At 34.4% G+C, this 15,243-nt stretch overlaps 1 protein-coding gene across 8 annotated transcripts in view; it reads right to left on the bottom strand.

Moving 5' to 3' along the window:
- The window catches only part of FBXW7 (F-box and WD repeat domain containing 7), a 198,213-nt gene that overhangs the window by 17,483 nt on the left and 165,487 nt on the right, over window positions 1-15,243 (bottom strand). For 7 of the 8 annotated variants that reach the window (XM_064489981.1, XM_064490003.1, XM_010992510.3 and 4 more), the window contains 2 exons: window positions 11,104-11,186; window positions 7,933-8,074 (listed from right to left, as the gene is read on the bottom strand). In XM_064489981.1, coding sequence (XP_064346051.1) covers window positions 7,933-8,074; window positions 11,104-11,186 — 225 coding nt within the window. Of the gene's footprint in view, window positions 1-7,932; window positions 8,075-11,103; window positions 11,187-13,646; window positions 14,103-15,243 lie in introns of those variants that run through there. The other variant, XM_010992513.3, reaches the window with a different exon arrangement.

Raw genomic sequence — 15,243 nt, 5'->3', positions numbered from 1 at the left:
CCATTTTGGAAGTGGGTGAAGAGAGATCAGCAGGTAAGGTTTGGAGCTAGAAAGATCTGGATTTTGACTTTACATTTCTTGCTCAAACTAGGAATCCGGATTTTGTAACATATAAATAACTGAAAACTGAGATATACTGAGGATACTGGAAGCTTTATTTAGAATACTTTTTAAAGTATTTCTTAAGATATTAACCCCTTCAGAACCTCAAGGAATCTCATCTCTTCTTTCCTATCATTAAAGTGTAGACTATGGTAATGCTATCAAACGTTTCAGTGGTACTTCCATAGTACTACAATGTAATAATGTCATAAACATTGTATCTTAGTCCTCATTTAATGAGGAGAATATCCCTGAGGAGATGTGAGGAGAATAACCCTGGAGAATATCCCCATTTTACCATCAAATATGAGGAAACAGAGGTTCTAATAAGCTGTGTTGTTTTCTTTAATTTTGATACATACACGAACCTAGAACATTCTCCTTGAGTACTCACTGTGTATCCTTTTTGGTTAGGGTGAGGATTTACACATAGAAATTAAAAATACTCATATACATGTATACGGACAAGTATGACCAATTAAAAGCAGTTAATTCATACTTTACTTCACTCCATCTCCCTCATATAGCTTCAAACCCTGGTTCAAAACTTACCTCTTTGACAAAACTTACAATGATCAATCTCCACTCATCTCTGACTTAGTAACAATACTATAAACTCTGATTTATTGATTACATTCCTTACAGGATTTGAGGTGAGTTTTTATAATATGCTATACCTCTCTATCTACATTATAAGGATTCATGGACATTAGGTATAAGGACAGGTCCTTCTGGGTGATGAATAACTGTGCTGACCTGATTAACATGCAGCTTTAATTAAGTCACTTGATAGAATAATTTTAATGCAAAATTCTTAATCTCCTTTGCATATATGAATGCTAGCTTCAAAAATATTTTTTGGAAGTATTTATGGTTAAATTTTGATATAAAACTATAAGATGTGATCTTCAAAGGAAGAAAGATAGTAAAAAAATCTTTCAATATACTACTACTCTATAATTTACATATATATTACATTAATGACTACTATGAATATTTCTAATTTAAGGTAATGTACTATGCATGTTTAATGTTCTCTATTTTTTCAGTTAATGTATTATTACTGTTTTTTAAAAAGAAAGTAATAGAAAAACAGTATCAGTACATGGTATATAACTGCTAATAGATAAAAAATGTCTTTTATCAAGGATTTTAGGCACTGGGGTGATTCTAGAATGAAAAAAGCAGAATAGATGATAAATAACTAATTCAGATCTTAGGTATATGTTAGAAAGTATGTCAGAAATTGCTATATATTTAAGGCAAAGTCTATGATGAAAATTACTTCCACATAGCAAAATGCTTTTAAGACTTTAAATAACGCTCTTATGTTGTTTTAAAATAATATTTAGCAAGTTAAATAAAATTTAAATTATATTTCAATTTGAATTATACATACATTCAGCAGATGTTACTTTGTGACATTTTACTGAAAAGTATACCACCGACAAAGATTAGCAGCATAAGCTGTAAACTACAAAGTTGACGAGACTATTTTCACGGACCATACATATTCAACAGTCCAATTACTTAAAATCACGTCTCTTATATGGTTCCAACTAAGGTCTGGACCACATTTCTCTCCAGCCTGGATTTCATCCCTGAACTCCAGACCTGTATATAAAATTGTGTATGTAACAGAAAGCTACTATGTCTACAATCTTTCTCTTCAAATATGCACATCCACAGTCTTTCCTATTTCTGTAAAATGTAACTCTTATTGTATTGCTTTGTTCAGGCCCAAAACTGGAGTCATCCCTAACTCCTCCACTCTCACCATCAGAGAGTTCTGATCCATCAGGGAAATCTAAGGCCTTAAAACTCAAAATATATCTAGAATCTATTAGTAACGGGCCTAAGCTACTATTATCTCTCGCCTGGATTATTCCTATAACCTCTTACAGGGTCTCCCAGCTTCCCACCTTAATCCTCCTAGTTCTCTTCTCCACAAACTAGTCAGAGTGATAGGGCCAGGAGTCACTCCCTCTTCCGCTTGAAACCCTCCAGGGGCTTCCCACTTCACTCCAAGTAAAAGACAAAGCCTTCAGGTTGGCCTACAAGGTTCTAATTTCCTACTCCTCTCCCTTGTTTACTCTACTTTAGCCCCAGATACTTTCTGTGTCTCAAACACAGCCAGCAAGCTCTGCTTCAGAGCATCTTCTCACTTGCTGTTCCCTGGACCATTCTGTCCTGAGATATCCACATGCTTTGCTTCCTTACTTCCGTCTCTGAGATCTTCTCCAGGCGACCATTCTAAGACTGCAAATCCGTGTGAAATCCCCCCACCCAATTCCTCTCCTGACTAGAACTAAGTGCTCCAAAATAAGGGTTTTTTTGGTCTGTTTTGTTTATTACTGTATCCCAGATCCAAATTTAGGGCCTAGCATCTTAAAGATGCTCAGTAAATATTTGCTGAATAAATGAATGAATCCTCAAAGAGCCAGGAAATACTATACTGACACTATCTCAAAACTCCTTCTAGAGAGAGTTTCTATTCTTTATATTTGATGGTATCAACTAGGATCTGCTTGCTTAGTCTGGTTCCAAGACTGATTCCCAGTTTTGCATACATACATGGTTTAGCAGCAAGGGAAGGACGTATTAACTTGAAAACCTTGTAGCTAATGACTATATTAAAATAAAATGACAACAACCCACACCAGTCTTTAATGAGGACTAGTGGAAAGAATACTGAACTGGGGATCAGGAAAGCTAACTTTTGGAGGAGATACTGCCATTAATTAGGTTACAGTTTAATCTCTGCAGGCCTTAGTTTCTTTATCTGAAAAAGTGTTGGAAATTCTGATCCTAATTATTTTATTTCTGCTCTGAAAATAGCTGTTCTGGAAACGAAAAGAGCATTTCCCTTTGGTCTTTCATGGTAAAGTTATGTGGGGATACATGGAAGTGGGTAGGAAAAATATTCCAAATTCAGAAAGGATCCAGATAAACAAAATTTAATTTGTGGACAAAATTGCAAATGCAAACTTGAAAATTCCCCATGAAAGTGCTGTTTTCTTTCAGGTAATTAGAGAATACAGGCAGCAGAGAAGAGCAGGAGGAGGCCTGAGCTGTAATCAGGGGCCTAGGTTCCACCCGTGAACTCAGTGCGCAACTGCATGGAAGCCCCTTATTAGTCTGCATCCCAGAGACCCGACCTGTATAATGAGGGGCTTGGCCAGACCAGCGGTTCTCAAATGCTGGTTGAATGGTGCAAGCATCCTGGAGTCCTATAACCCACCATCAAAGAGTCTGACTCAGTGGTCAAGGTGGGGCTGAGGACACTGTATGTTTTAAATAACCAACTCAGCCAGTACTGACGCAGGTGACTCACAAACCATCAACGGCGTACTAGTCTGAATGATTCTTAGTATTCTGTTCAGATAAATATTTTATGACTTCAGGCAGTATAGCACCTGAATTTCATGTGGTCAAGAACTCACTTCTCTAGTACCTCCAGGACATGGGGAGCCAGTCTGTTTGAACAGCTCCAGGTTTGGAGTACTTACTATCTCCCATTCTACTCTGGGTCAGTTCTCATTGTTAAGTTCAACTTAACAACAAAGTCCAACTCAAAGAATAATATGATCCAAGTTTTGTTTTCTGAAGAAACCAAGAATCAGTCTGACTCTTATAGAGAAGTCTTCAAAATGTCAGGCAGAAACATTTTCCCTTACTTTTCTTTGGCTAAATATATGACTTTCTTCAACTCTTCCTCATACAACAGAGCCTCTTAATCATAGCGTTTCAAATACAATGGCAAAGTAATACTGAATTCATTTTCTTTTGGCACTATCCTATTTTAGTATTTTGTTGACTAGCAAATAAAAGAGATCCAAATATCTTAGAAAACATGTACAATTTCTAAGTGTTACCAGAAAACTTAAGTCTTTCACAAGAGTAGCTTTTACTCCACTTTTAATTTCAAAACACAGTATTTTCTACTTTATCATTTAAAAAATATTATGGGAAAAAATAATAAAAGAATATTGTGAGTATAACAGGTATTTTCAAAATACATTCATTTAATACAATACAAATATGTTTTGATTAAAATAATGCTAATAATATTAATCTGATGACATTTATATGAAGCTCATGTTAATAGCCTTTTTTTTTTACACCTGAGAAAACTGAGGCTCATAAAGGCTATTTCTTGACTAGGAGAGGAAACTAACATTTACTGAGTTTCCACTGTATTTCCAAGAATAGCTTTAAGCACATTTACATGTCTTCTCCCTTTTGACAACTTTTTAGTGTTATATCTATTTTATAGAGGCGAAGAATAAAGGCAAGAGTAGTTACATAATATCAACAAAATCACCCAAGTGTTAAGAGGTAAGGCCAGGATTTGTACTAAAAGCTTTTTCTTCTAAGTCAAAGTGCTTCTCATTATAACAGGATGCCTCTGAATATTAATTTCAACATCAGAGACTGTTAATGTTATTGGTGTCTTTACCTAGTGAAGTGAAAGTTTACTAGTATTTGCAAGTGAAAAACTATTTGCAAGTGAAAAACTATGTATTAATACCCAACGAGACAAAAAAAAAATGACCAATCATCTCCCCCAAAATTAACAAGCTGAAGCATCAAATCTGGTTGCCAAAAAAAGAACCAATGGCAACTGAAAATTCAAACAGTACAAAATTTCCGTTGGGTTTCTTTTTTCAGTTTTGTTTTTAATTTGCACTTCTATTTTGGAGTGGCATTCTGTTTCAATTTCCCTTTATCTAAAATGGTGTATCATTTGTTCTCATTCAATTTATAAATTGAGTACAGAGTACTTTGTCAGAATAGATGGAGCTGGACCAAAACAATGCTGTATCACCGTCTTAGGAGCAATAGCAGAACAGTAAGGGGACAAGCTCTCCCATTTCGCTTGTTATGCAACAGAAAAGTCATCATTAAATGCCCCCACAGCATATCTGCAGAAATCATGCCAGTTTAATTATCCCTCAACTATACCACATAGGTCAACTCACGATTCCCTCACTTTATTATGAAATTATCTCTCTCTACAAGTTAAGTGTTAAAGCATTGTAAGCCTTTAGGCAAGTGATTCATTTCTAGTTACTTTGGCACCAGCTCTGAAAATAAAGGGCGGTGCACCACAATGAGGCCCTGGGTGTGTCGAGGCAGACATGGTACTCAAAAGGATTAAGGTCTCGACCTACCCATATAGTTGGACTTCTGTTGCAAGTAAATTTCTTTGCTACAGAATATTTATGTGAAAAAAAATATATATATAGTACTATACCTGTAGGGATAACTGTACATGGTATTCCTATTAGCTAAGAACACGTTTTCTTCACTGCATCTACTTCTCAAATGAAAAGTGATCAAATGGGCCTTTCTGCAGGACAAAAGCTAGCCTAATATTCTTTAGTTTACTGAATCTCATTAATTCTAAGACACACTTTTTTTTTTTTTTACAATTTACATTCTGAAGTTAGGATGCATCTAGTAATCTACGGTACATGAGACTGATGATACACAGTATGTGTATCATGAGGACATTTCATTAAGGGAAGTGTGAATGAGCTAAACAAGCAAACACTGTACACAGGACCCGCTAAAACACCCTCATGGCAAAATAAAGCACAAATGCCCTCCACTATAGATCAGTATTTGTAAGAGTTCTCCTAAAATGGGTAAAGAACTTAAATGACTAGCAAAGAATATTCTGGAACTCTAAAACATTGGAAAAAATAGACCCATATCACATACTAAATAAATCTCACTCTAGGCTACCTTCCAATAAGAAGCAAAACATTTCATATAACATAAACATTTTGGAGGCTGTCTACAATGATGGTAAGACTACTACTGATAGTGTAATTTTCCATCATGCAGGTACTTGCCTATAAAAATGATATGAAAGTGGCCTCTGCACACTCCCAAGTGCTGTGTTGCTCACACTGTATGCGTGTGTAAACATGACAACACACACCCATACTCCCATCTTCTTGGCTGAATCAGAGATGGTAAAAACTCTTTAAAGCATTTTTTAAGACTGTAAATGTCTGAGTTCTTCTTTCACCTCTTATTGATGGGATACATCTCTTAGATGTGACACAAAACTTAGAATTCTGAGGGCATACACAGGAAAAAATTAAAATGAAAAAAAAAATCATGAACCTGCGATAAAAGAACTAGGGTGAGGAAGGGGAATAATCCTTAAGGAAAGGTAAGTATAATTAACAAATGACTATGAAAACAAAACAAAAAACTCTTTTTAACTGTAGTGGTTCATGACATTATAATTAACAGTAAAGTACAGCTTCCAGGCTTGTACGGTATAGATTCTCAGTCTGAGCACAACTGATATTTTGGGCTGGATAGCTCTGTGTTGTGGGAGGCTGTTCTTCACATCGGCTCTTCTCATCAGATGCCAGCAGTGTCTGGCCCCCACCCCCTCAGCTGTAACAAATAAAAATGTTTCAGCCAAGGGAAAATTTACCCCCTACCAGGAACCACTGCTCTGATCTCTCAATTACCAACTCCTCTCAAAAAAGGTTATCCTAGTTTCTCTGAAGTCACCTGAAGGGTAGAAAACAATTTTAAAAATCCATTTTAAAGAAAGATTGCTCCAAGTGAGTTTTCCAGCCACAGAAGAAAAAAACTGGGACATTCAGTTTTTGCCCAGGTATTTAAAATATTGAGATTTAGACGAATGGACACCTTAAAAATCTGAAATATCAAATAAAATCAATAAAGTATCTTCTTCAACCATTATTCCCTATGTATTCATAAAATACTACCAATGGAGCAGCCAGAGGTAAAGAAATATATTCATTTTACATTAGTACGGTGGCTAGTATCAGAGATACCTTCACTTAACGTAATTTATATTATTTACTTTTTACAAGGAATAAGTAACCAAATGTTTAACCCATGACAACTATTTGCTAAATACTTGATTTCTATGCATTATCTCACTAGAAGAAGTGATAAATCAATTAAATGTCACTATCATGAGTTAAGAAATTTGTAAGAGTCAAGGTTTGGTTGTAGCCAATCTTCCCGGTAAACTTCCAAAAATTTAAATGCTAGTAAAATACAGTCATCAGAATTTGAGCACAATAAGCCACACCCAAGCACAGCACAGATGAAAAGAAGCTGCAATCAACTCTTAGAGGCTACGAGGGTAATAGTGATGGATAAGTTACCACGAGTGACTAGTGTAATTCTTACTACTAAAGAATTTAGCTACTACTAAATGCTTAACTTCCAAACAATGCAGTTTAGGAAACAAGTACATTCAGGAATCCCAGAAACCCAAACACATAGGAGGAAAAGAAGAAAGGTCTTATTATCTAAAAAGCAATAAAAAATGCAAATGCACACTTACACAAAACAAGCACTGGACCCTCTTGATTAATACACCTAAAAATTAAAGTGTGTTCCCTTATTTTTAACAGCATTTTTTATTGAGACATACTTCACATAACATAAAATCCACCGTTTAAATGTTCAACAGTTCCCAGCACACCCATCTTGCTGTGCAACCATCGCCACTATCCAACTCCAAAACACTAACATCACTCCTAAAAGAAACCCCGCACCTACAGGCAGTTAGTCCCAAACAGCCCTCCCAGCATCATCTAGCAATCACTTATCTGCTTCCTGTCTCTATGGATTTGCCTGTTCCGGGTATTTCACATAATCATACATTATGTGGCTTTTTGTGTCTGGCTTCTTTCACTTAGCATAATGTTTTCGAGGTTCATCCATGTGTAGCACATAATAGCTCCTTTTCATGGCTGAATAATCCTTTATTTTTTGCAGCAATTAAGTGAACATTTCAAGTACTGTGTTTAGACATGTCACCTGAAACATTTTCAGCCATTCCTGGAGGCCTGTGGGTGGTTGGACAGACGTAATTCGGCGTCGTTGTTGTCCTTGGCCATTGGCTGCTCTCAGGTCTCCAAAAGTTGTTGGTGTTGCTGAACATGGTACAAGCCCAGTGGTACTACAGAAAATACAAGAGTAGAAGCAAACATAGATATTTATTAAGAATAATGGGCTCTAATACAATAAGAATGGGATGATATAGCATATCTCAAACATCAATCAAATTATTATTTTCATTTGCTTATTCCCAGAGAGCAAGGACACACAAAACCTAATCTGCTATTCTTAGAGCAACTTTCCTCCCTCCTACATAACCACCTGTTTTTATCCGAGCAAAGCTAACTGCAACCAAATGACAAAATCTCTATGGCAAACTGAAAGTTGTTGATAACATACAAATGATGTTAAAACATTTCCTTAGAAGATTTAGATTTTACTTCTCTTATGACTGGTCTCCAGTGACACAATTAAACAAAAGTTTTAATTTTTTCTACGAAAAGGAGTGTGAGACTTATTAATGTTTTAAAAAAATTAATATGTAGAAGTAGTATGGTCAAATGTTTTAGACATTTCACCAGTCTTATCAGTCATTAAGTTGCCTCAGATGCCTTCTAAATAATTTGTAGTATTTGTGTATTTCTGTCCAATTTTCTATTGTTATTTTAAAGCTAGTATAGATAATACTTGATAATATTTGACAGGAAAAAGCTTTGATTAGAAATGTATTTACTCAAACAGGTAAGTAGTGAGAACTTATATTATATGCAAAATTAAATGAGATCATCAAATACTTTTATCCAATAATTTAAACTTTGAGACAGTTAAAAAAAAACAAACCATAAACCTGAAATTCAATTAATTTTGCCACTAGTAAAATAAGAGATGATCTATCTTTAAAATTGTCCAACTCTCCTAAAAATGACTAATAGCAGAAAAAGTAGTTAGAACTATGTTATTAATATATTAAACGTTCTACTTTCTAATCTCAATGCCTAATTTAATTATTTAAACTCAAGGTAAATAATGAACATCTCTATTTTAGTTACGTGGGGGAAAAGGAGCAGGAAGATTCAGTTAACAAAATCACATTTGTAAAATAATTTTCAGTTTATTGAGCTATGATAATAAAGTGCTTTAAATTCAGAGAACATATAAACTGTATCCTAACAGTTGACTATCAAGCTCTGAAAAATTACTAATGAAACAACTCCAATTCTTTTCTATCCAGCGTTTCTCATTATTTTGCTAGAAAATGCATCTCAGTCACCAAATTTTACAGAAAAATCTTCCTATCTACCACCTTTAAATCTTTCAACATTATACATCTAAGATGGTCTGTAACATTCAACAATTAAATCTATTTTTTCTTCTATCAAATTTCAAAAGTAAGCTCTATTTTCTTCTCTAAAATGAAATGTGATTATAACTTACATTTTCTAATAAAAATGATGAAAAAGTCATGGTTTCATCTTATTATTAGAAAATCTTTCAACAAAACTGAAAAATATCAAATATATACTGACAAAGTGTCTAAAAAGACATGGAAATCAATATGCTGTTTGGTTTGCTTTAAGAAAATTGTATTTTAAAAAGCTAAAAATAAAAGTTTCACTTTTGCAGGTGCTTTCTCAATATAAAAAGCGAGCAACTAAAGACAAATTTTACTAAAATGTGTTCTGCTTTAAAAATTCATTTTTCATTAATAAACTACCTTAAGAACAACTGAACCATTTAAGACTTTTGCCCGGGTACTAGCTGCATCAATAGAAGACCAAATTTATATGACTGACTGAAATCTATACAGTAAAAAAAATTTCATTTTAAACATTAAACTCAACTTTCTCATCCAAGAAATAGTTTATCAAGACTAGAAGAAAAAAGCAAAAATGAAGTGAGTAGTTTCACTTGTCTTTCTCTCATTCTACACCCTCTGGTGGCAGTGCCAAAACACAGTGACATTGTTAAAAAGCAAAGGGTAAGTAAGAGGGAGGGGGGCAGTTAACATGGGTAAATCACACAAAAAACATTTCCTGCATAACCGACATAGCTTTATTTTTCTCTTCTGTATCATTTCTGAACTTTTTGTATATAAAACTATTCTAATTATTATGATTTCTGAAGGTCACAAAAGAGCATCTGAAAGAAATATTTTCCACAACTGAATGAACTAAAAATACATACACCGTTTCCCTGGAAAAAAGAGATGCAATCCGTAGCAATGTTCAATCGCAAAAACGTATGTCTGAGCAACGTTAATTTTACTGCATCTTACAGAATAAAAATAACTCTACAGCAAAATATTCAGGGGAAAAAGAGAAATATCACCATGATGAAGTTCTTATGGCTTCTATATCTAACTTTCAATCGGTCATCTGAAGAAGTGACAATTATGTAAAAAGACCCCCCAAAAGCCCTTAAGATGCTTTTGTCATTTAAATTTTAAAATACCACATTCCAAATGACATACAAAGCCATTTTTAATTGGCTGGGTAACAGATATTGTGCTTAAGTTAGCCTAATTAGCGTGAGAGTGGGAAAAGTTTTATACTGATGCAAAATCCAAAAATGATGGAATGGTGCAGGAAACAAGACTACAATTGTAGTTAGTTGTTATGGAAACTATTCTACTGGTGTAGAAATGTATGTGCTAAAAACATAAGACTTACCAAGCAAATAAAAGGGGGTTTCTAACACAGCAATTTCATGAAATAAGATTTAGTTAGTAATCGTGGGGTCTATTTCACTGTTAATAAATGTGTCTTCAGTTTTGCAAATATAACTCTCCATCCTAGAATAGCTGTTGCTATAGTAACAAGATACATTTGCTCATATGCATATTTTAGGATTTACTTTTTAGAATTCCTTAAAAATTGGGATTTAAAAATTTTGCTGATAGGAGGACTTCTGCCTATATCTTACTTCGATGTATCAGCAACAAAATATAAAGCCATGGTGGTAGTCATTCTTCTCTATTTAGGTTGATAATGTTTCCCAATTTTCAGTGATCGCAAAATGTGTTAAGCAGTCAACAGTACTAGAGACATTATAACTCTATGAGAATAAACTGAAAGAAAGGCTTTTAGAATCATCAACTCTTTTAAGAGACATGAGAATCATGAGAGAATCAATCATTATACTTAGTATTACCTTGTATATTCTGAGACTTTGCATGGTTTCTTTCCCAAAGAAAAAGAGCGGACCTCAGAACCATGGTCCAACTTTCTTTTCATCTATAAGGTAAAACAAATGAGATATATTTAAAAAGAATCACCTGTCCAACTATCAAATTTTAGCATTAGCATCAGTAATACTGAAAAAATTCTTAAATTTTTATATGCCTCTAATGTTAATTAGGCATAGTTAATTCATATAGAAAATAAATGTTTCATAGTTTCTTCTATTAGTTTTACTTTGTTTTACTCTTTATAAGACTATAAAGGTGAATCCACCCCCAGTCCCAACATTTGGTCCAGAAGAACAGCATATGGTGATTTAAAAGTTGACAGACATCATATACATTCTTTGAGAGTAATGTACCTTCCCCATTTTCTTTCTAGTTTACGAACCAACATAGGGAAACATGTCATGTTAACCTACACAGAAGAGAACCATATTTAACGTGCCTTAGTGATTTTCATTTTCCTTTAAAAACATATTTTAAGAAGGATAAAAGAAACAACAAATTAAAAATTTCAAAATCAGAATGGAAGCAACTTAAAACACATTATTATATAAGGGTAAAAAGAACAATGTAAACAAAATGCTCTTGAGAAGTAATTATGATAAGGCATAAAGCAATGAATATGGGCAATGAGGAAAGTTAAAAAAAAGTAAATCCATAATAAGAGGGAAATGTGGAGATGATACAATAAACGTAGAAAAAAAGTCATCAACTGATATTTAGACAGAATATAGTTCTACTGACAGATACTAACTTAAGACAAAATATTCTAACTTGAAAAGCAACAACAAAAAAGATAGAAAAAGAATGAGTTATGCATCTTTGTAAGGTATACCTAATATCTGTAGTTTTAAAGTATTTCATTATGCTGCATAGATATGTAATATGTAAATATATTCAGAATTGTATTTTGTCATCTTCAATATTAAAATATTTATTCTTTATATTTCACTATTGGTTAATAGAGGTCATCCAACTACATGTATGTTACAAAACTATAAAATCAGATCTGGTAAGATTCAACTTTTTCTATCTCAGCATCCCCTCTCAGGTTTGTATCTGCTAGTTAATTACTGTATCACTGAAAATGACAGCAGTGGTGGGGCGGAGGGGAGGGAATCCCAGGGTGAAAGACAGTTCTCCTCATTTTTATAAAAAGGTGAAAACCCTAGCTTTGCAGCAGCCTTATTTTCTTACCTACTGCCTCACATGGAACATCATAACTAGCATGCTACACTGTAAATACTAAAGAGAACCAACCCGACTCTAAAAATCTTTTTGAACCACATTCTGGATAATAAAGATTGTGCTTTTATCATCATGAAGAAAGTCTTCTAAAACACAGGGATTATCTTCCAACGTTAGAGGCAAGAGGTGAGGGTAGGACAAGCTCCTCCACAATTAATACCTTGGCTCATGAAGTACCTACTGAAAGAGATGGAACTAGTCTTATTTCAACCCTTCAGAAGTTTCTGTACTCATTACATTATTTTAAAGTGATTCCTCTCAAAATCCCTTATTTTCTTTCTCCAAATAATTTTATTAAAAAGCAAAAATAAATACTTTAATACATAGGTAACCACGTGCTTGAATGTGTATAAATTATAGGCACACATGTACATCCACAGAAAGGTATCCATCAGGAAGGTCGGTCAGTATATATTACTCTAAAAATCTATTTTTTATAACTTCCACAGATTCTCATTTTCAAAACTATTATAAGAAACTTTGATATTCATTGCAATTAAGTTTGTAATACCGGCTTTCAGAACTTCTCTGGATAGCTTGTAAATACATTGGTGCAAATGCCATTTGCCACTAAAAGCAAACTTTATTTCCATCTTAGAAATCCTTCAGCATATAAAAATGCCCAAAATACATATCAAGGGAACCACCGAGAAAGGATTTTTATCTTTAGAATATTTTATAAAATAAAGCACTTTCTGTATGACTATGTAAATCTTTTAAATATTACATTGTTTACTGCAAATACTGACTTTAGAAACAAAAATTAATTCTGCAATTTTTAAGGGGTGCAGAAAGTAAATATAATCTCTTTAAATATAAATCCCCAATATTCTAGTGACTGTACGCTTTAAAAGAGTCTACGAAAGAAAAAAAGAAAAACATTTATATAAGGTACAGAAAAATAAAAGGCAAAGGTTCACTAAAAGCTAACTAAGGGTAAAGTATTTCCAGGTCAGCATTTAACGGAGCCACGTTTCTGAAGTCTGAATATATTTTTAGAGAAAAATTCTCAGATTAAAATGTACATTTTATTTTCAATGTAAAGCTTCTTACAGCTCACGTTGTCTTTTCCATTATTTCCTCACATTCACGATCTAAAACAGAATACCAGACATCCAGCCACCCACCAAAATTAGAGGATACTGCAGCCATCTCTGATGATACAGATTTTCCTTCTCAGGCAGGCATACACACACACACACACACACACACACACACACACACACAATCATACAATACAGGAAGAAAACAGATTACTTACTTTGTAAAAAATCATTTTTAGTGTGCCGTAGAAACCCATATTTTCTGGATTTTTCCCCTTCAGTGATTCTGTGCCCCCGTGTGTCCGGCTGCTTGGCAGTCTCTGACAATATAAACCTTTTTCAGGTAGGTATGTCACAGATTCTAATGTGGACATGCTCAGGCACGTCAGAAAAGGAAGATTAGGGAGCAGAACCGGCAACAAAACTCCACAGCAAAGGCAAATGCAGCTCAGTATCAAGCCGCTTCTCGGGACGCACATACATGCATGCAGCCTGACTGAGGAGAACTCGAGGGAATAATGAGAGAGAGCGGAGAAGATTATTGGAGGAGACTGTGCCCTGTCAAAGCCTTGACTGAACAGATTCCTCCCTCAGCAGCAGAGGGATCAGATTACATCTTCCCTTGAACACAGAATGGTGCAGTCCAGGATTCAGCAATGCAGACTGCACATCAATTATATGGTGATCCGCTCCAGGGAGCCCTTAAGCACACAAGGCGCTGAACAGAGGGAGGATGTGGGCAGCAAATGAGACCGCCCCCACACGACAGCCCCCTCTCTCCCCTTTCAAACTTTCAGGAGGTTATTTTTGCATTTTGTAAAACCTGCATTTTTGAAGACTTTCACATGGCCAGCGTCATTTCCACAAGTAAGTCCTTTCAGAAGCATTTTGAAAATGGAATATATTTTCATATGGTCCTCCCAACAGAAGCAAAGCAGTCTATTTCCCCTAACTGTTACCCTACTGCAGTCCTGGCACAGACTGATCAGATTTTTCAAGTAGCTTGGATGGTACAAAACGGGCAATTCCAAAGGGAGAAATTCAATATTCTTTGGGGCGATTTACAAGAAAGTAAACCAGTTTGGAGCATACAGCATTTGCAGAAATTATGTAATAAGTTATATTTCAACCTGTACATTTCTTATATTAAGATTTAATGTAAATATTCCCTATGCTTTTCCATTCTATTCGTTTAAAACGTAATTTTCAAGAAAATTACCACACACTTCATCAATCCTTACTAATCAAGAGAATATCTTTTTATGATTAACAAACCAACACTGAGTATAGAAAGTTTGGCTGAAAGGTTCTATTTCTCCAAAAACTGCTCATTGGAGAGTCTTACAATTATTTGTTAATTTAATCTTAGGTAAACAAGAGGCACTGGACTTCTACTTCCAAAATTATTTTCACAATGTGTACTGCTTATCATTAAAAAGGTATTTTATATAATAATAAAGGCTCCAAAGTTGGCCTGAAGGCAACCTTTTTCTTAGAATGACTACTACACAAATCTAGGTACTTCACCTTGCAACTTGCTTGCTACAGAACTAGCTTCAGAGGCAATTATAAGATTCTTTGGACTAGAAAGGCCCATTATTAAGGGTCTAGTTAATTAACTCCCACCCTCCCCATTAACATTCTTTATCACAAGTAAACTGTGTGCCTATAGTTATTTAAGTACTAAGAAAGTTTCTTCAGGAAAAAAAGCAATACTATTTAGACTTATTACATTTTAATATTCTCTGACTTTTGTTAGGGAAATGATCCTAAACACTGTATAAAGCAGTATCATAATTTTAAAAATAAATGTTT

This window comes from Camelus dromedarius, chromosome 1 (assembly GCF_036321535.1).
Source record: "Camelus dromedarius isolate mCamDro1 chromosome 1, mCamDro1.pat, whole genome shotgun sequence".
NCBI classification, from domain to species: Eukaryota; Metazoa; Chordata; class Mammalia; order Artiodactyla; family Camelidae; genus Camelus; species Camelus dromedarius.
This window is presented reverse-complemented; position numbering and strand designations above follow the sequence as displayed.